This window comes from Stegodyphus dumicola, chromosome 2 (assembly GCF_044657685.1).
Source record: "Stegodyphus dumicola isolate Sdum_Otavi_A_Nest chromosome 2, ASM4465768v1".
NCBI classification, from domain to species: Eukaryota; Metazoa; Arthropoda; class Arachnida; order Araneae; family Eresidae; genus Stegodyphus; species Stegodyphus dumicola.
Window position 1 is genome coordinate 133,882,109 of NC_140769.1, and position 27,021 is coordinate 133,909,129.

General features: G+C 34.6%; 1 protein-coding gene and 1 long non-coding RNA gene across 4 annotated transcripts in view; one reads left to right on the top strand and one right to left on the bottom strand.

Annotated features, from left to right (window-relative positions):
• Positions 1-27,021, bottom strand: part of LOC146998583 (uncharacterized) — a 140,574-nt gene that overhangs the window by 60,541 nt on the left and 53,012 nt on the right. The window lies entirely within an intron of this gene.
• The window catches only part of CalpC (calpain C), a 159,458-nt gene that overhangs the window by 16,667 nt on the left and 115,770 nt on the right, over positions 1-27,021 (top strand). Inside the window, exon 1 of one of the 3 annotated variants that reach the window (XM_035367714.2) lies at positions 21,237-21,603. The exons of the other annotated variants lie outside the window; for them this stretch is intronic. Within the exon in view, the coding sequence (XP_035223605.1) occupies positions 21,565-21,603 (39 nt within the window). The 5' untranslated portion in view covers positions 21,237-21,564. Of the gene's footprint in view, positions 1-21,236; positions 21,604-27,021 lie in introns of those variants that run through there. 3 annotated transcript variants of the gene reach the window in all.

Here is a 27,021-nt window from a genome sequence, read left to right on the forward strand (position 1 = left end):
TTTGGAAAGCAAAAGAGTAGAATTACAGTTACGGCTAACGCACAATTGCATTTATTCAATTTAAATATAAATTACGAGATACCTATTTATTAAATGCGCGTACTCCCGTATATTTACTTTTCCGGCGTAGCTTTTTCTTAAAATTCGTTCCGCGCTGCATTACACGGGGAAATAAAACAATTTTTATTACATTTCTACCAAAAATAGCTAACTAAATACAAAATCCGTAACATTTGTGTGTGTGATTGTGACAAAGCCTCGAGGGCTATCTGCCTAAGGGGAGGAATGCCTTCATGGAGGACTTTCTAAGGGAAACTGGCTCGTATACGGACCTCTGAAATTACACATGGGGAATGTTACACATGGGGAAAACCACGAAAACGCCCATGCAGCCAGCCCGTTCGCGGGATTCGAACCTCGGACCGAACTACCAGTGTTCAGCGACTTTACTGCTCGGTCGCTGGTGGGCCCCCAAATCCGTAACAATATATATACTGTTGCGTGAGTACGGATTCGTAATAGATTGAATGCACGCAGCTCCAATGATAGGTTGATTAAATTTATTTTATTGAAAGAAACGCTACAGAATCTGAAACTTTCTACAGAAATAGTTGTACAAGTCTTCGCAGTATCACAGATTACAATCAGTAGTTGCACTTCAAACTACTAAGAATGTTACATACAACGCAAATGCAAAGCGCATCTGAAGAGCGAAACTAACACGGAGGCATTTCAATACTCCGATTCACTCTGAACTAACAACTGAGAGCAGATGCACTCTCTAGTCTTGTATAGTTTTCTCCCGGCAAGATATTTCTAGTACTTTCTGCTTCTTCAAATTACTGAAAGGCGTATAAAGGCCGAATTACGGTTACAATTATTCATTTATGGCCGGGTTACGGTTACAATTATTCATTTACGGCCGGCTTACGGTTACATTTACAATTATTCAATTACAGTATCCATTACAATTATACAGGAACCGAACCAAAATGTCGCCAAGCCTGGCGACTTTTTGCGATTTCTCATCAAGTTAGCGAGATAACCATTTACACAACGTTAAATAGATGTGCCCCTGTATTCTTCATTTCCCAGCAAGCTTCGCTTCTCTAGATTATCATGTTATACAGAAAAATACATCAGTTTCACATATAATTGCATTAAAATAATCTAGCTCTGTACAAAATTCGTATAATGTATATACTCGTTGCAATGTTTATGGGTGATTAAGTTTGAGTTATAATTATTCAGATTTTCTGTTTTATAAATGATGAAATATTTTGAATCTGAAGACTGAATTTTCGTTATCTACTTTTTAAACGGATTTTATTCCTTAAAAAAGAAATATCCCAGAATGAAACTATTAAAATTAAATGGAAGGTCTTATGACTGTAGTCTCTTCACATAAATCAAGAATTTAAAAAAAAATTTGATAAATGTGTAAGAATTATGTTAATTTTATTAACAGCTAAATTCTGAGTTAAAGTTCCTTTCCTGTCGATTCTTAACTTACTACTTCCGGTCTGAACGTAGTTTCAGAATCACGTCTGAATAAATAATGAGGAAGAGCGGTATTTAATCGCGAAGTTCTTCGGTTTTAGTGAGAGAGATACCAGGTATTCTGTCTGCACGCGTCCGCCTTAGGTTACTCTCTCGTAAGCTATTATCACGCTCGGCCGTACTTTAGGCCCTTGATAGCTTCGCAGTCTATTAACGTTAATGGGCCAACTCTGTTAGAATTTTTGATAGCTTCGGCTATACCTCTTTAGTTTAGATTAGTTTAGTATTATTCTTAGTCTCTTAAGTTCAAAGTGTCGGCTTTATTGTACACTCAAAGACGGAGTTTTGTTAAACTTTAATTGGAATAATAAAGTGTTATTTTACCCTTCTATCTTGTTGTTTCCTGTCACACGAACTCAAGCGATTATTCGCTTATCAGTTTTTAAGATTCTTCACTTCCAACAGTAACTTAGAATTTACAAAGTGAGGAACTCTACAAATGAACTATGTAAAAGCTTTGATTTTAAACGAAATCTGAAGTATTATGATTGAAATGGAGAATAAAAGCTCTAATAAACATTATAAATTTGTATTTTATGCGCTATGATGTCTGGCTGCGTATTGCTATCATAAACATGTGTATAAAATGTCTGTGATAACCCTATCACTAACATAATAAGTTAATGAAAACTTTTATATGACAATCTGATCATCGCAAAATTTAGCACATTTAAGCCTTTTATTAATCGATGACAGCCGCTGAGACAGGTGAAGTTTAAAAGACAATAAGCAGCACATTCATAGTAAATTTGTGCTTATTGTGTTCTGATATGACGGTAGTGTTGATTTAAAATAATGTTACAAAACATGGCACTAAAACTTGCTTCCCAATCGACTTGCTGAGAATTTCTGCCCCTGTAACATTTTCCCTGAAATATGAATAAAATAATATTTTTTTTAAAGTTCCTTCGGATTTTTTATCTAAATTCCTTTAAGTTCCTAATTAACGTCTGGTAACTACAATTATATTTTTCCTTTCATTTAAAATCAATAAAATAGTAGGTTGTTAATTATGCAAGGAGTTCAAATAGTCTGATTGCTAATTTTATTCCATTAATTCGTTATGCTAGATGTGATTTCTCAAAATATGGTACAGACATTTTTGGGACGCGTTTCAGCTTTATGCATGGAAAGCTTCTGTATCATGTGAACAGAAAAGCTAAGCATCTAAAATAATTTATTAAATATTATATTTTAATTTGCATTAATAGATATATTATTTATTGACAAAATAGTAACTACATATATGACGGTTGTATTCAGATTGAGCAGCAAAAAATTAGAATGCAATTATGATTTTCATTTGCCACAAAATTATATACAAAGCTGATGTGTGTTGTATGCAAAGCATTATTAGCACGAATTTTACATATAATCATAGAGATTTCAAGTTTTTGCTTGTATAATGGATATTGGAATGGTTAGAAATTTTATCTTATAAGGAATTATAAAATGTTAGATTACATATTTACTACACCCATGTCCTTCACAGTGTCGAAATTATTCCTGTAAATTTCTCTATTTTATTTTGGGAATCTTTAGCAATGAAAGCAGTAACCCAGGATTAATATTGAAGGAAGTAAAAGCTGTAACCACATTTTTAGAACGCGATGTATTCTTACGAATTTTGTACGTAGATACATGATTTTTGTGCAATTATATGAAAAATTGTTGTATTTTTCTGTGTAATGTTACGCGAAACAAATTTTAAGAGAAAGTTTTGCCGGAAAAGTAAGAATACAACGGTAAATGTGTATCTCGGTAATTTGGCGAGATATCGCCAAGCTGACAACGGTTTTGGCGATTCACTTTGTCACCAAATTTGGCGAGAAATCACCAAAAGTCACCAAATATGGAGACAATTTGGAGACATTATGGTTCGGTCCCTGTATCACCGCAATACGTATTGAAATTGACTAAATGTAATTGACCACTATGTTAGCTGTAACCGTAATTCCACACTCATATTGCTTTCCAGTTATTTCGGGAAGCAGAAAGTACTACAAATATCTCGGCGGCCGGCTGAAAACTATATAAAGCCGAAGAGAGAACATCTGCGTTGAGTCAGTTTGTTGCTGTCGTTGCTATTGTTGCGAATTCAGGGTGAGATTGGATTAGCTTTCTCTTTAGATGCGCTTTGCGCTGCCTTGTGTTTAACGTTCTTAGTGTGTTTAACGTTTTTAGTAGCTTGAAGTGTAACTACTGATTAAACTGTGTGATACTGTGGACTGATTAAACTGTGGATACGCATATTTACGGGAAAATTTCAGGCGTTCTGAAATATTTCTTTTGATAAAAATTAATTTTTATTAACCTATTATCGGACTTGTGCATTCAATCTAATACAAACCCGTACGCACACAACAGTATGAATGTGTACCTTGCGTAAGTTAAGTGATTTTATATTTTTGCATTACATAGAAAATACATTGATCATACATTCGTTTTCAGAATTACTAGTGGGTTTCATCGCGGAAGGAGACGATGTAGACATCGTGATGCACTCAATTTCTTCGTGAAGCGAACCGCGACGACCTAGCGCGGGTGATATAAATTTCACCATTGTTTCTTAAACAGTAAAATTGTCGTTATGTACGGGTGGAAATCTTACATGCCTCTGTGTCTTCTTCTTGAGCTCTTAAATTAATTCTCTATTTCAATATATTGCGAGCTGCTTAATCTACTAATGAGTCCATAGCATTAAGGAGGCTTCTGTTTCCGGCCATTAAAAGGGTTTCAGAGTACTAAAAGGTCATTGAAAAAAGAATGCTTTTGATTAAAAAACAACGATTTTAAAGTGAACGGAGGGAACACTGTGCGGAATAAAACATTTTAATCTCCAGCGCGTGAGTCGTCTATCGGAAATTCTAAACATATGCTGTTTATAAATATATTTAGCCCAAATGTTCTCAAAACATGTATGTATGTGTGTGTTGTAGAGATATTAGGTTAATTCGAAAAGCCGGAGAGATGAAAAATTAGCAAACACCTTCGCCGGGAATCGAACCACGGACCTCTGGAATACTGGCACAGCGTGCAGAACCACTACACCACGAAGGCACGCTAGGAAATGGGGGAAATATCTTATATACTCCCCTTTTTAAAGGGGACTTTTTCGACTGGGGTTTTTCGGGAATCCAAACGCCAAATCCTGGGTGCGGAGAATCATCATCCAACACCCTTTTAGCTCGGGCGCCACTCTAGAGACATTAGGATTTTTTTTTTTTAAATTTCAGTTAAAAATTTAATTATATTGCAGACATTAGGTTTTTTTATGCTGAGAAAAAGAGCAATGCCCTCGCCGGGACTTGAACCTCGCACCTCTCGAATACGCACCGAATGTGCTGACCGTTACACCACGAAGGTATGCTAAGTAGGCGGGAGAGATACCTTATAATAAATTATACCAATGAAAGTCATATGTATTACTTTAGCATCTTGGCTTGCCGTCTAAATAAAATAATTCGTACATTCGGTATTTAATGTGCATTTAAAGCCAAAGACTTGATGTTTTTAGCTTCTTCGTTTTTACAATAATTAAAATGTTTTGTGATCATATTTTTGTTGTTTCATATATTAATTATTTTACATTTTTATTATATTTATATACGAATTTCTCTTCATATTCCAGTATTATAATGAAACAAAATGTGTTTGTAAGTAACTGCTTTTAAGTCTTTTCTTTAAACTCATGACTTTTTTTTAAATTATCTTCATTTTTGAATTTTAAAATTTTATGTGCGTTGAACTATTTCTGTGATCAACTCAATTTACCTCTGACTATAGTCTACCAAAACTTAAATAACTTTACATTTTAGCACTCTAATTTTTCAGATGTTTTTAAAGATTCTGGAGTAATATTTTTTTCAGAAACCTGGCATTCGTTTTCAATAACTCTGCAATGTGATCGAAGTTATTCAAGTTAAATGTAGCGAACGTAAAATCCAGGAGTTTCATGAGAAATATTTTGAGAAAAATGTCGTTTGAAGTTATCTCGCCGTATATCGAATCTAAGTAATGCTCTTTTCTAAAATGAACAAATGCTAACAATTAATTTAAAACTCTTACTCATTAAGGGAGAAGAATGAAATGTCGAAATTCTGCTCAAGACATTTTTTAATATGTAAGGTGAGTGCCATCCAGTTCCCATTAAAAAAGTCCACCGCAAAAGCATCTTTTTCCTTACCCAGTCCTCGCGTACTTTACTATAATACAAATATCCAATGAAATTTCGCTTTTGCACTACGTGCTATCATAGTAGCATGTCCATCCATTCAGTAATCGAAAACTGTGTGGTTCTAATCCTAGAGAGGGCCTAGCAGATTATTCGTCACTTCCTGGAGTATTTAATAAATAAAGGTCCTTCCTGTCCAAATTAAATAAATAAAGGTAACACACAAACTATTAAAAACAAAAAGGCCTCTTTGGGTGTAATATAAATATATTTAAAAATATTTTTAAAATTTGTATGTTTTCTAATTAAAAAAAAATAAAAGCTTTAATGGTAAAACCTCTTAGGTGCTAGACTCTGATCTAAAGATTTCAGAGTGCAATTTAATTAACTAAAAAAATAATGAACAAGTGACTGTGACCGAGTTTTGAATGTTTCTCGTATTCCAAGACGGTCGAGCGATCGCCAGCAGAAAGTGAGCGAAAGGGGAAACTGTGATTTATAAGCCGATAAGTTGACTTATGAATGGTGCCTGCAACTGTTGGCCAATGTTGTTGAACTACGGTCACCAGATACGGTTGGTTGGTTTTAACTGTGATGAACAACCTCCCCCCCTCTATACCTCTCTCTGGATTGGAGTTCCTTGATGGAAGTGGTGTCGGAGGACACTGACATCGATGGGGTTCATGTAACAAGAAGTAGAACTGCAATTTTGTAACTTTCGTGGTAAATAGAATCACGCCAACATTCATTTTTGAAATGAAAAGTGAAGTTGTTCTAATGAAGGTTGGGTAATCATAAATAAAATAATAATAAAGAAATAAAATATGTATAGAAAAGTGATCAAATTAAAATAAAAAGTGATTAATTATTTATATAAAAATATATATGTCAAAAATATGAATTGAAATGAATGAAAGAAAATCCTTTAAAACTTGACACCGAAGATACGTAAAATGGATTAAAATAAATTAGATCATTAATACTTTTACATTATCAATATTTCTCTACTTCAAGATAACCGCAACACAAGACCTATGTTGAAGAAATATTTAAAAATAATTTTCTTCTGGGCTTTGTAGAATTTTACATCAGTTTTAGTATACAAGTAAATTTTAGTAATACCTTGTAAAAGTGCTTAAGGCTGAATACAACAATTTCTTGCTTGTTTAAAAATAACTTTTTAGTAGCGGAATAGGTTAGATGGCTGAAAAGTGATAATTTATCCTGTTTTTTGCTCGTAGCGAGCTGGCAAGTTACATAGCAATTTTGTGATTTTCTCCACGAACGCATACTGTAAAAAGCAGATGGTCCTGACATGTTTTGCCATAATCAATTAATCAACTGTCTTGATCGGAATCCCCTTTGGGGGTTGACTGGGAGGTAACCACGGCGTTCTGGCTAAGGCCTGTACTCGGCTCCTGGGGTACATAATCAGTCTTTACAGTGACTAGAACAATCGACAATTCGCTGATCGTTTCAGGCGCAGCGGGGGTCTGTAACGGTACTGTCAAGTCTGTCTCAGGCTGTGTGATCGCTACATGGTAGATATTTGAAAGGTTGGCCTCCATTGGTCAGCTAAGACGGACTGACATTTTCCTAGTTTTTTCGGTGACCAGCTGCTGCCTGGTTGCCCTGTCTTGTGTGCTCATAAACCTGACCTCGTTCATTGCCGCCCGGGGTTGACTACTGGAAGCTAGTCCATGGTGAAGGGAGTCCATGGTGAAGGGACCCGGGGTTGACTACTGGAAGCTAGTCCATGGTGAAGAGTTCTTCATAGTAGGAAACATATGAAAATCTGATGGAACTAGGCTAGGTGAATAAGTCTGATGGGTAAGTGAAGTGAATTCGCAATCAACTAAAGCAGCTTGTGCAGTTGCTGCACGGTGAGGAGGTGCACTGTTTTCATGCAGGATGATACCTTTCTCTTGCTTTGTCTTGTCTTTCTTGACGGGACATGGACGTTTTTCCATGTACTTGAATAGCCTTGCAGGAAAACAATCTTTGTCGGCTATGTGGAGTAAGAGGTGATAATATTCACTTCGTTGAAACCTGTGGCCTGACTGCAAGTACTATTAGAGATAAAATGAAAATCTAATTTCTAAGAGATCTTAAGGGTTATAGTAAAATGCTGCTTTATTCCAAGGAAATAATGAATATTATCACCGCACAGAGATACTTAGCTAGAGTGGATGTGTGAATGAGTGTATCTATTTTCTTTTCTTTATGTGTCGTTTTATTACATGTTAAACTGTTTATTCTTTTTTTTTTCATCATCAGTTCGTTTATTTTGTCGGGCTGGCCTCTAAAAGCTTTTTGGCTGAATCATCAGCCGGGGGAGCTGGGGGTTTCGCCTTTGTAGTAACATAATAACCTTTTTCTGTTTTCCTGGCTATTTCGCCATTATACTATCTCGTAGTTCATGTTTCAGATTAGCATGATGTTGCACGTTGATAGTAGAACCTTTCATCGCAAAATCAGCCAAAATTAACCCTTCTTCTTCCCAATCATATTGTTTTAGGGCAGCACTTATAGGGGGCATTTTGTTTATGGGCAATTCCTGATGATGTGTGGAAACACTTTTGATTTAGATCTGCGAACATTCAGACACTGTTTTCACAGTCATTCTAAGACCGTCAATAAACCTATCCAGCATAGCGTTGATGCTTTCCTCTTTTGCTACTTGGACGTCTTTCTCATGGTTTATCCAAAATGCTTTCGCCTCCATGCTTGAAGTCACCGACCCATCGTTTAAAAGTAACAAATGATGGAGTTTCGTTTCCTAATTTCTGCAGCATGTGCTGCTGATTTTTGATGCAGTGAGGCTTTTTCGACAGAGGCACCAAACCATGGCCTTGTCAGCCACACCTTTTTTGACACTTTATTCATTTTTCATTGAAAAAAAAAAAAAAAAAAAGAGCAGAACACATGCCAATGCCAAGTTTATGAAATTTCACACAGTGTTCCACAAAGCTTCAACATGACAAGGCACAAAACTTAACTATCTGAAGCCATTTCTCCTCTATGAGGCCCTTCCAGTGGCCGAGCGGTTACAGTTGCTGAATATTAATAGTTCGACTTGGATTCGAATCCTGACGAACGGACTGGTTGCGTGATTGGTTTTCATGGTTTTCTCCGCATGTAACGTGAATACGAGCCAGTTTTCCTCCATGAAGATCCGTCCCCTTAAACAGATAGTCCTCATATACTTTGCCATAATCAAATAACCTAAACTTCTCAGTGGGCTTAAAACATTTCAGAATTCTTATGTGTTTCCTTTCTATCCATTACCTGACAGCAGGGCACCCAGATTAACTTTTTCCAAAAATGTGAGATCAATTATTTTTTCTTGTTTGGAAATGACTTACTAATATCAGAGAGAGTAAATTGATTTAATAGTGGTAAGTTATTCCCGGATTTGGCTAATAAAAAACATGTTGGCAATATAGGAATTTTGTCATTTTCCCCATGCGTAATATTAAATGAGACATGCAGTCATATCCTTACTGAAGCAGAGAATCCTCGCAAGTTATGGCATAATCAGTTAACCAGGAAAACTTGATTAGAAATTACACTTTCTTTCATTCTTGTCATAGATAGCAAGGTTGTCAAATTCGCTTTTGAAAATCAAATTTGGAATTTCTGGAATTTATTTTCCCCATTTAGTTGGCATCAAAGCTGAGATGTTTTAGGTTTTTACTGAATCATTCCACACACCAAAGTTGTTTACATGAGAATCACATGCAGGTTTTGTAGATTTATCTCAAAAAATAATTTTTTCTTTTAGTTACGTATAAAAATATTTTTACCTCCAAAATGCTTAAAGAGAAAGGGAAAAAAAAGTTTTATCTCGTATTTTTATAATTTTTCAGTGATTAATATTTTTATAAGCAATAATTCTCCTTTATTACACTAATTCTCAAGGTCATCAAACACGAAATATTGTGGTAATCCACAAAAATTCTTGCTCTGTTAACGCTTATCAGATGCTTTCATAATGATCCTCGGTCATAAAAGTACTGGTTCTTTAGCATGTTGGCTACTGCCGAGAAAGGCAAAGTCTTGGCGTAAAGAGAGCTTCACTGTTACTCAGATTAGTTTTTAATTTGATTTAACTGTGTCATATAAAATTATATCTGCATATAAGAATGTAGTTTCGGGACAGCTTCATAAAGTGTCATAAAATATTTTTGTGTAACTCGAAGAGACAGAAATTTTCACGAAGGTGAGTTGCCATAAAAGTGTCTGCATAGGTTTGTAGTTAGCTTTCTAACTTGGGAAGAGCAATTTTTATAAAAGTACGCGCATCTTTTATTCTGGGATATTAGAATTTTCATATCCTGACCAGTTCTTGACCAGTAGGTCAAAACAGCAAACTAAAATCCTACGTGCGTAGCAATGCCTATGAGTAACTATGTCGTCATCTTTACGATGGTTGATTTTTATAAATTAAGACATCAATTGGCGCAGATGCTTTTACGCCAATTCACCTTCATGCAAGTTTCCGTCTTTCTGAACAATGGCTCTGATATGTCTAAAATTTTTGACATCTTTTATGACGAAACACTGTTATAAAAGTTCTCGCAATTATGCATTCTTGCACGGCGCAAATAAATTTTATATGGAACAGATTAACTTACGATCATCGTCACTATTAAAAAAATTAGAAAGAGAAAGTTTATCATAAGATATACTTTTCAGCACTTTTATCTGCACTGTTAGGCAGCGCTTTCTCGGGATCCATGCAGGTAAAACTGGTGAAGCTGCTGTCTAAGGCAGTCTCGACCGCGGGGGGGGGGGAGGTATAAAATTAGTCTTCATATAGAGCCGTTATTTATTCGGTGCTAAGTTCAGGCTCGGCAGGGACCATATGGTACTGTCTTGTTTGTTCTTTTGCCTTGTGGTTTTGCTACATGGTAAGATTTCGAACGCGGTCCTTGAGGGTTACCTCCTCTTGATCAACTTGGGGACAGACTACGTTGCATTTTCTTCTCTTTGTAGGTGGATGTGTGGCCGTTCAACCCTGACTTTGTGTACATAAACGCAAACTGCGTGAAGACATAAGTCCCTCTGGATTGACAGGGGGTTGGTCCTCCTTACATCGCCTCTAGACGGTTGGGGTTATTAACCGCGCAAGACATTTAAATGAAGCCAGGTCTGGGTGCACCTTCTCCCTGGTGTACTGTACTGTTAAGCAAACAGCCCTCGCATGCTTTACTTTAGTCTAAATAATCCAGTATCCTCAATTAGCAATGCCCCAGTGAAGAAGATATTCTTTTTACCTTGCATTCTAAACAAACGAAAAAAATTGAATTGAATGCTTTTGAATCTTCTTGTTGCCATTGTGAGAATCCGAACATAAGTACTAAAAGAACTTCCCTATACCTTCAGAAACAACAAACTAACTTTACACCTGTCAAGATTTATTCTGCAGATTCCATTTTTCTCAAGCAAGAGGGATTACTTAGATCTGGAACTTTTCATCTGAAGATAGTAGGAAGATTTTTTTTCTTATGACTATTGTTTGATTTCAGATCAAAACTAATGTCGAAATCTTATCGAGCAGTGTATTTGAAAAGACAATTTTTTTTTTTTTTAGTTTATATTTTTCTAATTAATTTCTCTCTCTTTTAAATTTGAAGACATTGTTTATATAAGATTTGAGAAAGTGTTACTTTTTTCAGTAGCATAATTTTCAAAAGTAGTAGTAAAAGATTAAGAATCATCTTAACTTTATTTAGAAAATAATTCAAATGTGAAATGTAGAGTCTCTGAGAAATCCATTTTAACAAGAACTTATTTGTGCCTCAGGAAAAATTGGATTTTTGCCTTAAACGGAAAATTGCAGCCTCGGGCTCCAATATTCGCCATTGGAATATTTTAAGCAGCACTAAGAATTAATTCTTCTATTATTTCCCTTCAAGTCTATCATTATTTTTCTGTTTGGTTGCGTCATGAATGAGCTTTTTAAGAAACTTTTGTGACGTTTCACTGAAATTTATTTTCTTGAATTTCATATTTATATGTCAATTATACTTTAATCTGCAACATCAATTTAATTTATTTTCTTGAATTTCATATTTATATGTCAATTATACTTTAATCTGCAACATCAATTTAATTTAATATTTACAAAATTAGCATATTATTCGCTGCAAAATCAAAAACTTCAATTTTTTATGATTTCGTATTGTATATAATGTTTACTCAGCGTATAATTTTTAAAAATTAATACAAGCATGTTTTTAAATTTAAGACCGATAATGGGAATATTTGTATGCTGATATTCAAAATCAGAAAAAAATGCGTTAAAAATAGTTTTAATTCCAAATTCACTAAGGTGATTATTTTTCGCAATGCATATGATGGCACAAAGTTCATAGAAACGATACTGTTCCGAAATGCCCAGCTGCGGTTAGATAGCTTCTCTGTAAATCGGGTTTAGGGTTGCCAGAAAGTAGCAAGGAAAGGCAGGATTGACAAATTTAGCGCAAAATCGCCCATTTGGCGACATTTGGTTATATAGCATAGACGGAGAGAGAACATTCTAGAACGAATTCAATGTCGGTTTTCCCGAGAATGTTCTCGAAGGCAGGTCAGAAGCTATATACACCCTGCTGTACGTGAAGCAGAGAATATCTTGAGTGGTAGTGAAGAGTATATTGAGTTCAGAAGTAATGTCTTGAGTTCAGAGACTAGCTCGAGAGAGTTCGACCGAGTCGGGAGCTGCACTTTAGTGCTTTGCCGTGAAGCTGTCTTCACCCTTACAGCCTGATAGCCTAAAGGTTGTATTTGCTGATTGTTTCAACCTGTTTATCGTAATTTTTCGACGACTGTAACTCGTATTTGAAACTGTCCTGTGTAATAATGACGAATAAGTTACGTTTTCATTCTTCATCAAGTGTTGCCATCAGTCACTCCAAATCCACGAACCCGTAGAACGCAACAATGCTTTTATAGCAAAGTTATTCATAAAGTTTAATATGACTTAGATCTAGAGTGATCTAAGTTGAGTATAACAAAATCGGCTGGAAAGAACTGTAATAGCCTTTTTCTTCTCCTTGCGTATTTTTTAAAAGAAATTTTATATTCTTTTTATTAGTCCAAAGGGCCAAATTGCCCAGAAGGATTATTCATTTCGTTTTGGCATTTTGCTTTGATTCACTACAAGCGTTGTTTCACTTTTCAAATTGTTGCCACTAAATATTATCGCCCTGTGTTATATTTAAAGAAATTAAGTATAATGAGGAATCTGCTAAATGTATGTGTTTTTCTCGCACTGTGATAAAACAACGGTACATAGAGCCATCGAATTTTGAATGACGTAATCCTACTGCGAATATGGGTATGTGCAAGCCCAAATTTGGAATTTGTTTTATTAACGATTTCATATTTTGTAAAACTTTAACGAATTTTTGATTAACAAACTCAATGATTTTAAAGCGAGAATGGCACCGTTGTACAGAGAAAACATTTTTAGCTCCAGCGCGCGAGACTCTGTATTGGAAATTTTAAAGATATGCTCAATTTAAACTATATTGATCTTCAACTGAATTTTATGGTTTGACTGCGAAGAACGTGATATTTAATAAATAAAGGTAACAGACACAATGTTAAAAAAACGCCCCTTTGGACGTAATTTAAAATCTGAAACATTTCAGATTTTTTTTTTATTGTATTATAAAATTTGTTATGTTTTCATATATTTTTCTATATTCTAAAGCCGCAAGATCGCAGTTACCATTACATTTTCTTTATCCACATTCCTACTTACATGGTCCTGCCCAGACACTAAGAAACAAAAGAAGGAAATGTAGCATGACGAGACTGTTCGAGTTTGAGTTTATAGCAATAAAAGGAACTAACAACTTCCCTGCTATAATTCTAAGCCATCACCTTTCTTAACCAAATGTTGCGAACCGACGAAGCGAAACAAAATCTCATGTCCCATGTTCCCGGTTCTAAGAAAATACATTATGCGATCGCGTGTTAGTTTAGATCAGCTTCAATTAATCTTATGGGAAGATTTACCAAGAACAAAAGAAGCGTCTTTCCCATTTGATCTTATTTTAACTACTCTATTAGACAAGTCAATTTGTTTGAACTCTTCTTATTGTAACTCGTCCTTTTGTCAAGGTTTCATCATTGCTGATATTATCAATAAAAGTTTCAAATAAAAGATTTCGTGAAAACTGATTTAAAGTAAGATACGCTCACCTTCGCAAAAAAGTGAAGATAACGACTTTAAATATGGGTTCGAGCTACTGACGATACATGCATTATTCAAGAACCATTCATGTCTGAATGTATTGCATGTACTCGAACATTTATAATCGGAAGCTAATGGATATGTGTTGAAATAATTGGTTCATTTATTTGGAATATATCTCAACATTAATTTTATAAAAATATGTTTTTTTGATTGAAAGAGGCTTTTCCTTATTGATTTTATTTTTTACGATGTACTCTTTCATCTTACAACTTGAGTTTGCGAGTCATTTGAGGTCACTTTGTTTATTAATGTTGTTACACTTTGTTTTATGAATTGTTGCCAACGAAACAATAATGCAATAAGATACCGGCTGGGGAAGAGAGATTTAAGTTTTAAATTAAACTCAAAATAGGTTTTTACGATGTTCAAAAATTGACGAGGTGGTTAGGTTTCTGGTCAGCAGATTTACCTCTACGGAGTATTAGGTAAATGCAAGCATTTCACGATGCTGTCAAAGCTTAGTTGGCATCTAGGTCCATAAATCCCGGGCTTAAGAATGGGATCGCTGCGTAAGGATGATCCGTTATAAAGATGCCGGTACCTTTGTAAAAACCGGCCACTGCTTGAAAAGACAAAAGGTTTTTCATAAGAGTGCCTCGGCATAAAAGTACCTGCACCGTTATGCGGAGCAATTGCCAATGGAACAATATTTTGAAAAAAAGAAATTTTTATAAATGCACGGATACATTTATGCTGGGATATTGTTACAAAAATAGAGTTTCAGTTTTTGGCCGTGAATATTGAAGCAAATGAAAATTTGACTTACATCAATATCGCGGATGCAAGAAACCTCATCGAGACCAATTTTTTCGAGTTAAATACTGATCAAACTAGAAGAAAACATGCCAGTTTAAAATTTAAAATTAAGCAATAAGCAACCATAGATTGACATAGAATCAAACTCTATCTATTCAAACTTGATCTCCATCGATTCAAACTTGATTTTGATTCAAAGGTCTATCGTTTCAAACTTGATCTTTATCAATTCAAACTATCGATTCAGACTCTATCGATTTTGAGAGCGCTAAATGCAGGTCTCTTTTTCTCAGGCGAAATAAATAGTTTTATTCCGCATTTTTGTCTTTAGACATAAAAATGATTGACGTAAAAAATTACCTCGTTTGTGAAGGGGCATTCGTTATGAAGGTGTCCCTTCAAATCGATTCATAATTCCTTATAAACCTGGTTCTTTTATGGAAACAAGCAATGTTGGCCTTCAGGACTTCTGAGAAAATGCGGGGCTTAGGGTGGTAGAATATTTTCAACAGTTTAAGGAAAAAGAGATAGATATATTTCACGCGTTGGCCGCCCAGACTGTGTTGTAGTTAGAAGAGTCTACTGCGGTAACCGAAGGGCACGGGTTCGAATCCCGGAAAGGCATGGTTGTAACTGTTTGTTCCTTCATAAAAAGCAACAGTGGCTGCCTATTACGTGCCTCCACAGTCAAATAGTTACCATTTAAAAGTGGTCAATACTGACCGCCATTGGATAAAATAAAATATTTCACGCGTTGAATAAGATTTCGATAATTTCATTCATTAAATAAGACTCAACGAATTTTAGTTAACTATGGTGTTTTAAAATCTACTGCTTAATGGTGAGTAAGAACAAGCATGCTGATTTTTCTTTTCCCTCTTATACGAATGCATGTCAAGTGGCTTTAATAAATGAAAAATTAGTCTCAAGCCCTCTAGTAAAGATTAATCATGTCCTGAATATGGTATAAAATTGAAACCAGAATGCAAGAAATATAATCATGTGGGAGAAAATTTTAGTTCAATATTAATAAGAGTTCAGTTTTAAAAATGAAAAGTCAGAATTTTCGAGGCTGACTACGCTGGATTACCACAGGCGTTAGTATTTTCAGCAAAATTATTAACCAAAATTATTATCGTTATCATAAATTTTATTGGAATTAACTTTTAATACGGCATTTAAATAGTTTCTTAACCTCCTTCTGAAGCTGACGGTTTCACTCGGTAAGTTCATTTATTACGTGGTCGATCAGACGATTTTGAACACCAAGAATTTAGCAGGAAATTTCGCCATTTTGAAAATCGCCTTTTAGTCGAAAGTTGTTGTTCCTCATAATTAGGTCTTTTAGGTCTTGGTTCAATTCAAAAAGGAGATACAAATTTTGGAAGGGGAAAAAAAAAAAAAAAAAAAAAAAAAAGGTCTTAAATAAGGTAAGCGTTTTAGATATAAGGCAAGGAAAAAATATAATAGCTTGCTTGTGAAGAAACTTTACGAAATAAAAACGTCACTGAGTCGTCAGACAAAGATGTTAAATTTTATGAACCATCGGCTTCTAAATAATTCTGCTTATATAGCAAATTTTACTCTATTGCTATTTTAGATTGATATCCATGGAAACTACCTTCTTCATTGAGTACTTTATTTCTTTAAAAATTGTTTGTTTAGCATTTGGTTCTATTTAACTAAAAATCATTTCCATTTGCATACAAAATTAAACCCAGACTTAGGCGTTTCTTCTTCGGTCAAAGCTATGAAATAATACCTCGGAGTGTCACTGTTCTTCACTTTTAGGATTCATATATGATATTAATTCAGCATGAATTTTTACTTCCTTGTACGAAGTAAAGGAAGTAGTGTAATCACGAAAAATTCCGGGTACAATATTTCAACGAAAATATCCATTTTGACTGCTATCGAATGCAATTTAGCGATGTTTTTGTATGACATCTGTACGTAAGGACAAAATAAAGGACTCTTTTCCCTCAACCGAATTATAAAACTAATTTAAAATAGATTCAGAAGAGATTTTTTCCGTGGCATCTGTACGCATTTATGTATCTCGCATAACTCAAAAGCGGAACGTTGAAATTTTGTACATAGGACTGTTATAACATGCAGTTGTCCACCTCCCTTTTTGGTTGCAATCGAAATGCATTAAAAGAAAAAGTATATATATACTTTTAACAATACCGAGTAACATAACTTTACCGAGTAACAGAGTGGGTATATATATATATATATATATATATATATATATATATATATATATAGAGAGAGAGAGAGAGAGAATGAACTAAAATTCATTGAAATAAAAAAAAAAAGTTTTTCTAATACTTGCGCAATAGCTGCAAAGATACTAATAATTTATTTACTAAAGTTAGTTGAATGTATCAAAATGAGGGAACCTAGAAGTAGGAAGTTTAATTCCGAAAATTGTTTTTTAAGGGAACTTGAATGTAAATCATGAAAAAATTTTTTAAGGGAACTTAAATTTAAATCATCAATAACAAAAATTCAAACTTTGAAAAAGAAATTAAATAAACCAAGTAATTATCGTCATTGATCGGAAATTAGTTGACTTTTCAAGGGGAACAAACCAATCTCCGTTCAATGAACAATAATTAATAAATGTGAAGGTGTTTCGTCTTTTACTCATGTAAGAATGATGATGCCAAACTAGCAAATTAAGTTAGGCCAAAATTGTAGTTCCGTTAAGTTGTAGAGTCATTAGGTTAATTGGAAGCAGAAAAGATGACAAATATGCAACCGCCTTCGCCGGGAATCGAACCACGGACCTCTGGAATACCGGCCCAGAGTGCTACCGTTACACCATATAATTTTGTTAATACCAGTTCGTTAATAAACTATTCATTTTATTTATTACCTGGGAGGGGAACTAGTAGATAAAAGGATAGATTTAGTTACCCACGAAAAATAATTATGTTAAATTTTACATTCTATTCAAAATATGCTACTGGATATTTTTCTATATATTTTGCATTTGGAATTTCAAACTGAATAAAATTACAGATCACATTGTCCACAAATCGTGAAAGAAGCAATTGTATTCGCCTCTGTGATGCAACTTAGAAAATTATCAGTACAAAAGAAAAGAACAATGAGAATAAAATTATATACTTCTGCAATATTATAAGGATTGCTGCATTGTTATCAGTTTTCAGTGGATCTGATTGTGATTTAAAACTAAGCCTATTATTTTTAAAGCATAATTTTTATTTTATTATATCTTGTCAATTTTTTATCTTGCTTGACTTTATCACTCAAAAGAGTATTTGATAGGATCAAGACTTTTATATTATTGAAAAAGAAATACCGTATAAATTCGATCAGTCACTTTCCAGGGGGGTGGAAAGGAATAAAATAGTGCTTTCTGATTATCTGCACCCTCTTGAAAAATGCCAGTTCACTGGCGAATTTGTGAATTGGAGAAAAAAGTTTGTTGACCCTTTAGTGGCAGAGCTGTATGAACACTGGTAATTCTATCCGGCATTCTAATTCCGAAGAACGGGTTGGCTGCATGGGCGTTCTTGGGTTTTCCCATGTTTAATGTGTATACGAGTCATTTTTCATAAGAAGTCCTCCATGAAGGTATCCTTGCCCTTAGGCAGATAGCCCTCGAGTGCTTTACCATAAACAATCAAACCAAAACAAACCAAAAACGTATCTTTGGCTATCTTAACAGCTGATGGACTTTGAACAATGCATCCAGTATTCAATCAAAGGGAGCTTTTAAGTTTCTATGCAGCATTAAATTTCAGATGAAAATGCAAACATAAGTGATAATGCGAAGCACTTTAAATTTTGGATAAATTGTAGTTTCTCCATACCATCGGGGTAGCCGCTGATCAGGCTGGGTGTAACATAATTAGGCCTGACAGGCATAACATAAAATAGGCCTGATATTCATTAAATTCTTTTGCGCCCAAGGTCCAGATTTTTAACCAAGTAAAGACAATAACTGATATATTACCATAGTGACTGTACAAATTACATATTTGGTGTGCTGGTCCAATTTGTCACTGGGGATAACCCTCCGATACTTAGCTTTGGTTACTATCCGTACTTCATTATTAAATAAAGTTTTCATGTATTTCATACTTGGTCTTGTGTCATCTTATTACGAGTACCTGAGGCTTCCGCTGATTCATACCCTCCATTTTCGGCTGCAGTTTTCAATTTCATAAATTTTGGCCTGTCATATTTTAATTGCTCAATATTACCGCATTACTGTTTTCCCAGATTTATAATCGGAAGAGCAGGTTAATATGGATAATAAATACATACTTCGCTTAAGTTTTTTTTATTAATTATGTGTGCTGAAAGTATGTTTTGAGGGTGTGATTTAGTAATGCAGTGTCGTAAAACAAGAATTCGTGAAACGATAAATGAAAGAATAAATGACTTTATTTGTGTAAGAACTTCGTTCGAAACAAAGTATAGCCAAAACTGCATGGTGGGAAAGGATCGTCGCAGTAGAGATAAATATATTGAGTTTTTAGTAGTTATATTTAGAGAAACGTGTTTATTATGTATGACAAATTTTATTTTAATCATTTTTGTAGAATTATTTTGGGGGATTACTGAAGCAAAATTAGTTAGGTCTATAAAAGGAACAAATATGATAAAATTAAGAAGTACCTAAAATTTTCACATTGTAATTTAGTATTAGCTATGATTAGCTCTTTTATACTTCTTATTTGTTGCTTCAACCATTACACTGTTTCTTATAATCTTCAAGTCATTAGTTTTCTTTTTAAATGCTGGAGACGTGAAAAATATGCTGGACCACTCTAGTGTGCTTCCAGGTACACCACGAAGGTACGCGGAAAGGAGTAAGAAAATACCTTATATACTCCCCCTTTTAAAATACGACCGGGCATAAGGGAACACAATCGCTAAATCCTGGAGGTGACGAATTATCGTTCACCACCTTTTAGTTCAGGCGCCACTTGTATAGTTATTAGAGGTTTTTGGAAGCAGAAGACGTAATTCTTCAGCCATTACACTGTAGAGTCATTAGGTATTTTTTTATGGCAGAGACATGAAAAATGTGCAAAGCTCTCATCGGGACTCGAAAAATCTCCTACCGAATACGCGCCGAGTGAGCTACTGTTATAAGGTACTTCTCCAGCTTTCTTAGCGTGTCTTCGTGGTGTAGTGGTCAGCACACTGAGCCGGTATTTCAGAGGTCCGTGGTTCGGGCGAAGGCGTTTGCTAATTTGGGATCTCTTATGTTTCCAAAAATTACCTAATGTCTCTACAGTGGCGCCCGAACTAAAAGGGCTGTAGATGATGACTCTCCACACCCAGGATTTGGCGATTAGGTCCCCTAAAAAAATCTCCAGTTGCCCTTTAAAAGGGGGAGTATATAAGGTATTTCTCCCGCTTTCCTAGCGTGCCTTCGTGGTGTAGTGGTTCTGCACTCTGGGCCGGTATTCCAGAGGTCCGTGGTTCGATTCCCGGGAAAGGCGGTTGCTCATTTTTCATCTCTTCTGCTTCCAAAAATTACCCAATTTCTCTACAGTGGAGCCCGAACTAAAAGGATGTTAGATGAGGGTTCTCCACACAGGGTTATCTGTTTTATTGCTAGACTATTCCCTATTTTATTAATTTAAACAATAACAAAGAATATATTAAAGACACAATAACACGCCGAATAAAGCCATCGAAACCAGTCCTGTGAAAATTTTGTGAATTAACGCTGATTTTTGTTGTTTGACTTCTGAATCAAAGAATATATTGTTGAAAACTACATTCGCGATTTTACATACGAACATAATTCAATACAATAAACATAAAAACACAATACTACGAGGGATTATCACGATAATAAATTAATTAATAATAAGCTAATGAACTAATAATGTCTAATTTCTGGAAAAAGATTCCTATTGTGGCATTGACTTTTACAGCATTTCAGACAAAGTCCTGCATCATGAATAGATAACCACCGGTATGCTAGGAAGTTACAGAAATCCATATAAGAGAAAAATGAGGTTATAAAAATCAAAATTTATGGACTGCGCCATTGTAAACAAGCATTATATTCTTTTCCCTCGCGTCGTTTCCCTCTCCATTTCGCATCTGGGCACTGAAGAAAATCAGCAAAAGGCCTCAAGCTTTATTCTCGAGCCCTTGAGGTAAATGAATTAGATTTCATGGCAAAAGAAAAGGCTCTATAATAAACGTTTAAATCCAGTTGAAAACGACATTACACAGTAACATATACCGGCACAAAAGGTAATAGATCTGACACATTTTCGAAAAAATCCATCCATTCTGCATGTGTTGCGAAGCGTTTTTATTTACAGACAAAGAATAGCAACACCAGAGCGCAGTGCGTTCTGTGCCGTTAAAGTCCTTGCACAGCGGAATGCCTTCCCATTGTTTACTCTTTAAACATTCAAAAACAGTCGACGAAATCCCTAGGCGTTGAAACATTGATGATATAACAAAATTCATCTTTTTGCAAACTCCACGGCCGTGCGTAGACGAAGGCCGTACGCCCTAACCTCTCGCTGACTGGAAAAGGTACGCTTTTCGTTAGCTAGTTTTATTTTTTGCGCTTAGTTGGTGGTTTCAAAGGATGTTATGAGACACACCAGCGTGGGTTCGGCATCGAACACCCACTGTTTCGCAGGGAAGACTGCCGGTGAAAAATGATTACAGCAATCGTAAAAGTTCGTTAACTGACTCGTATGGAATTCCATGAAGTTTGGAGATGCTTAAGCAGACGTGAGTCAAACTTCATGCATGAAAAAGTTTGTCAGTTATTCTGTCCAATATGGGAGACACGGTTTATCCTGCTGTTAATGATTTATGGGTAAGCAAAACGTTTTCTTTTACTTTTAATACAAATCTATAAAAATTCCTATTTTTATTCTGCTTCGTATGCTTATGTGGAAAATAAGGTTGATGGTTTAAGCGGGGGGGGGGGTTTGAAGAAAAGTGATATTTGTTTTTACTTGTAATGTGGAGAACTGAATTTCTGACAACTGTATCATTGCATATTTAGTTAACTTCTCTATCTAATTAAATTTTTAATGAAAGGAAGAAATTTTTATTAATGATAAGATTGCTTTTACTTATGATTCCGAATTATAAATGAAGTGCTAATAATGAAGGGCAGTTTTCTTTCTGCTATTAGAATTTCAAATTTTTGTAAGCATATTTTATAGACTTTTTGGTACTCTTCTGTTATCTGGGCCGGATTCAGAAATGTATGTATGTATGCACGTGTGTATATATGTATGGGCATATATATGTGTGTTTATACGCACACATACATATGTAAGTACATATATACGACAAGCATATACGTACAAGCATATACATGTATACATACATACATACATTTCCGAATCCGGTCTCCCTTTGCTTACACATTGCTAACCGTGTTTCGGACTTATGCAGATTATATAGGAAAGTTTACGCAACATTATAGTTTTTTTTTTTTTTTTTTGCTAGCGTCATTATATAGCAATTAAATGCTAGAAGTGTTATACTTACATGCTGGTTATAAAATGAAATCTGGATTATTAGCGTTTACACCAAAGTTTTGGACAGTTATATAAACCAAATGTTATTAAGTCAATCCCCTTTATAGATCTCTCCTTCAGCAAACGTCTTTAGCTATCTATTGAACATAAAATCCGGCAAACAATTCATTTTAGAAATTAGTTTGATAAGGAATTATCGCTTTTTCCTTTGCGTGCTCCTGTGGTGTGAATGGTTAGCACATCCAACTAATATCAGGAAGCTGAGTAGTTCAAATCATCATCAGTGTATACTTAATTTTTCAAGTTTCCTACTCCAAAAAATGGAATAATTTCTGTAGCATTCGAACTAAAATGATGTAGACGATATCTTGTCACTATGAGGATTGGTCGAATGAATTTTGTGCCTCTCCCAGACGCCATTTTAAATGAGAATGAGTGTAAAGAATTATCGCATTCCTCTCTGCTCGTGAGTGTTAGGGCTCAAACTAAGAGTAAGTAAATTCTGGTAAATTATCACTTAACCAGAATTTAACTCAATTCTATGCTATTTACATCAAAAGGACTACTTACTGTGGTAATCATTTACACTACAAGGGCTATGAAATGTGCTAAAATTTGCATTATAAGAGAGATATAAACAATTAACATATTCAGCTAGTAGATCGAAACACGTGGTTCGAATCCTGGTGAAGTTATATTTAATTTTTCACGTTACTTGCTCTGAAAAGCGTTAGTCTTTACGGTGTTTCTGTGAATATCTTATCTGTTACTCTTTTTCAGGAATTATTAGTGATGTAACTTTTAGATAAATTAAGTTTAATATTTTTATGGATAATGATGAAGATAGCCCACCAGCTGCCGTGTTGTTAAAGACTCTGAACACTGGTAGTTCGGTGCGGGTGAGCGGGGTGGTTGTATGGGTGTTTTCGTGGTTTTTCCCTTGTGTAACGTGGATAATACGATCCATTATCCCTTAGGAAGTCCTTCACGAGTTATCCTTTCTTTTCTGTGTAGCGCCTAATGGTGGAGCACATAATAAAGTAAAAATAATAAAAATGGATGAAGATACATATACATGCATGTTATTATCCAGGTAAACAAAATGAAAAGTATCACTGTGTAGAACGGATGCTGAAAGCTCTAGGATCTTACCACAGTAGTCCAAAGATAAGATAGACAAGATTTTGACTGAAAATTTGGCAACAATAAATGAGAAAAAGAAAATGCTTTCATTAAAGAGAATAATTTTCTTGATGAGACAGTTGCCTTTCAAATGTATTCGAAATCCGATACTAAAGTTGAAGATGAAGTTGCATCGAGCGTATCATAAACAGGTGATGGGTCACTGGGCTGGAAACAATACTGCACATAACGGACATGGAGGATGAAATCTTATAAGTTTTGTTTTCACTGTTAATGAGTGTTCAGCAACTTTTGCATTAGTCTCTGTGTGAAGATTCTTCCTCAAAGCTATTTGTCTTTAATAGAATTCCAATGGCTGTGAACAGTAGATACAGAATTTTCTCAAAAGAACAACTTTTTAAAGTTTAACTCTTTGATGCAGCAGTGAACAATCGTATTTTGAAGAAGCTTTTAATAGAATTTAAAATGCTTAAATAAAGTGAGATTTTATTTTTTAATACTGCAAAACGTGGATTTTGAGAACTGTCTCTAACGTTGCTGACAAGGAAAATATCCTAAACTCGAACTCTCAGTTTTCTCAAAAAAATATACGAATCTACTCAATCAGAAATACGTAAAAAAAAGAAAGAAGAAAATTTGAAATTTTTCAGATTTTATATTACTCGTAAAAGGGCGTTTTTTTACGTTTTGTGTGTTACCTGTATTTATTAAATATAATATTTTTCGCAGTTAAACCACATAAAATTCAATTCAACAACAATATCGCAAAATATTTAAAAACAACATATCTTTATAATTTCCGATACACAGTCTAGCGCGGTGGAGATAAAAATATTTCTTTATTATTTAAATATTTTATATAATAATAGTGTTGCCATTTCTCGCTTTGAAATCGTTGAGTTTGTTAATTAAAATTACGTTAAAGTTTCACAAAATAAGAAATAGATAATAAAACCAATTCGAAATTCAAAATTCGGGCTTCCAAGTGCCCATGTTCAGTTGGAGGATTACGTTATTCAAAATTTGATGGCTCAAGGTACCGTTGTTTTCTCACAATGTGAGAAACATTCATGCAGATTCTTCATTATTTAGTTCCTTTAAATATAATACATGGCGATAATATTTGGTGGCAGCAGTACGTCCTCCTCCCTAAATCATCAAATATGGAATTTTTCTGACGAAATTTGACTGACTGTTAAGATTTCGCGAAATCCCCCAAATAGTATATTACCAAATATAAATGAACATTTTAAATTTTATATTTGCATCGATTTAGCTGTTAATGTTTTTAACAATATGTATTTCTAAATGAGCTTATGCTTTTGCAGTTTCCTGTATATTGTTTTATTTCTGATAGTTTGACTATTTCATCGAAAACGCTTTTATCTCAATTTTTCAATAAAACTGCAATCTGAACTTGAATTAGAGACACAAAGAAATATATTTTTATTTACTAAATCCAAAAAATGGGATGTGGGCCGTGTTTCAAGATTGCATTCCTAGACATTTCAAAATCTAGCCGCAAGCTGATTTCTTTGGATATTTAAAATTGCCTTGTTGGCCTGTCAGAGCCCGATTAGATAACGCTATAGAATATATAATTTCAAATGGTTAATGAAAATAAGGTATATAAAATAGATTTAAAAGCAACACATGCGGAACACCAAAATACAGCACTTATAAACTATGCTTCGAATGAATATATTAAATATACAAAATACTGTATTTAATTATAGAAAAGCATAAAAATTAACTAGATTTATTTTTAAAAGACAAAAGTGTGTTTTCAATATGTAGTCATTGTAGTTGTTGCATAATAGAGAAAATATTGTTAAGAATTTTATTATTACTATTTTTATTATTATTGTCTATTTTTCAAAAGTGTATTTTTGTTTTATTATTGTGTGAAGTTGTAACTATATGTCTTTTCTTGTGTGGCAACAACGCTTCTGTAATTCTTCAATTTGAACTTTTGGATGTGTGCCAGGTTCGATGGCGTAATGCTCTGGTGAGAGCGTCGATTGATTGTGTAGATGAAACATGTTGTTTCAGAACGTTATTTCTTTAAAATATGTAAAATAAATGTTTTGTTTTCTGAACTCGGATTATGCAAACGTTATTTCGTTTCAACATAAAAGTTTGGCGTCCGTTTGACAGGACGTTTGTGTGATTTCGAGTAGTTTTGATTTAGGCGTTTTGTTAAAATGGAGTTGTTAAAGGCAAAACGTAAAAGTGAACGTACTTCGTTTACGTTAACTACGAAGATTGTGGAAGAAGAATTGCCTACTTGTACGGATCCTGAGAGATTGCAAGTGTTGTTGGGGCAACTAATTGACAAATTTGAACGCTTGGACAGTACTCAAAGCAGTGTTTTAGAACAAACCAAGGAAGCTGATTTCGAGAACGAATTTAATACGGCTGAAGGATACAGAGATTCCTTTATAGCTTTAAAGGTGAAACTTCAGAATAAAATTGGGCAATTGAATTCAATGAATGTTACTACAGATATTGCTTCAGTTTCGATTTCGGATCCTAAAGAAAATAAAAACAGGAAGTTCAAACTTCCTAAACTTGAACTGAAATTTTCTGGAAATGCAAGAGAATTTTTAGGCTTTTGGAGCCAATTCTCCAAAATTCATGAAGATGCGGATATTGTGCTGGAAGATAAATTTTTGTACTTAGTGCAAAGTGCAGTACCTGGTTCAAAGGCAGCTCAACTTTTGAACAGTTTTCCTGTTACCGCCGCGAATTATCCTAAAGCTATCGAGCAGCTGAAAGAAAGATTTGGTAGAGAAGACCTTCTGGTGCAGATCTATGTAAGAGATTTGCTTGGGCTTGTTACAAAGAATGCTACAACAGGCAGAACGGCGTCGGACTTAGGAGTACTTTATGATAGTATAGAAAGTAAATTACGAGCGCTGGAAAGCTTAGGACGCACCAAGGAAGAGTTTGCTGATTTCTTGGGACCTTTAGTGGAGTCGTGCCTACCTGAGAATATTCTACGTGCCTGGGAGCGGAGTCGAAGTTCTGAACAGGGACAAGAAAAGAGTTCTGAAAGAACGCTTGAAAAACTAATGTGTTTTTTAAGGCATGAAGTAGAATCGGAAGAAATGATTAGATTAACACAATCAGGATTTACTCATTCTGTTAAGCGTCTTAATAAAAATGTTATTTCAGGTAATTCAGATTTAGCAACAGCTGCCGCGCTGGTAAGTACAAATGAAACCAGTAAAGGTAAGCAAAATGTTTGTATATTTTGTGGTAAGCCTCATATGAGTGCTAAGTGTTTTAAAGCTGAAAATATGAGCTTAAATGAAAAGAGGCAACTTGTACAAAAGAAAGGTGTTTGTTTTTCATGTTTAAGAATTGCCCATTTAAAAAAACCAATGTAAAGCCAATATTAAATGCCCCATTTGCAGTTGTGATCATATAAAATTTATGTGTCCTCAGAATGTTAGTTCTGTAAAACAAAATGACTCTAAGTTGGATGTTTCCCTTTCTAATAATAGTAAGAGCGAGAAAGTTTATTTGCAAACTTTATGTGTTCTAATTAAAGTTAAAGATCGAGAGAGAAAAATTGGGATTCTCTTGGATTCGGG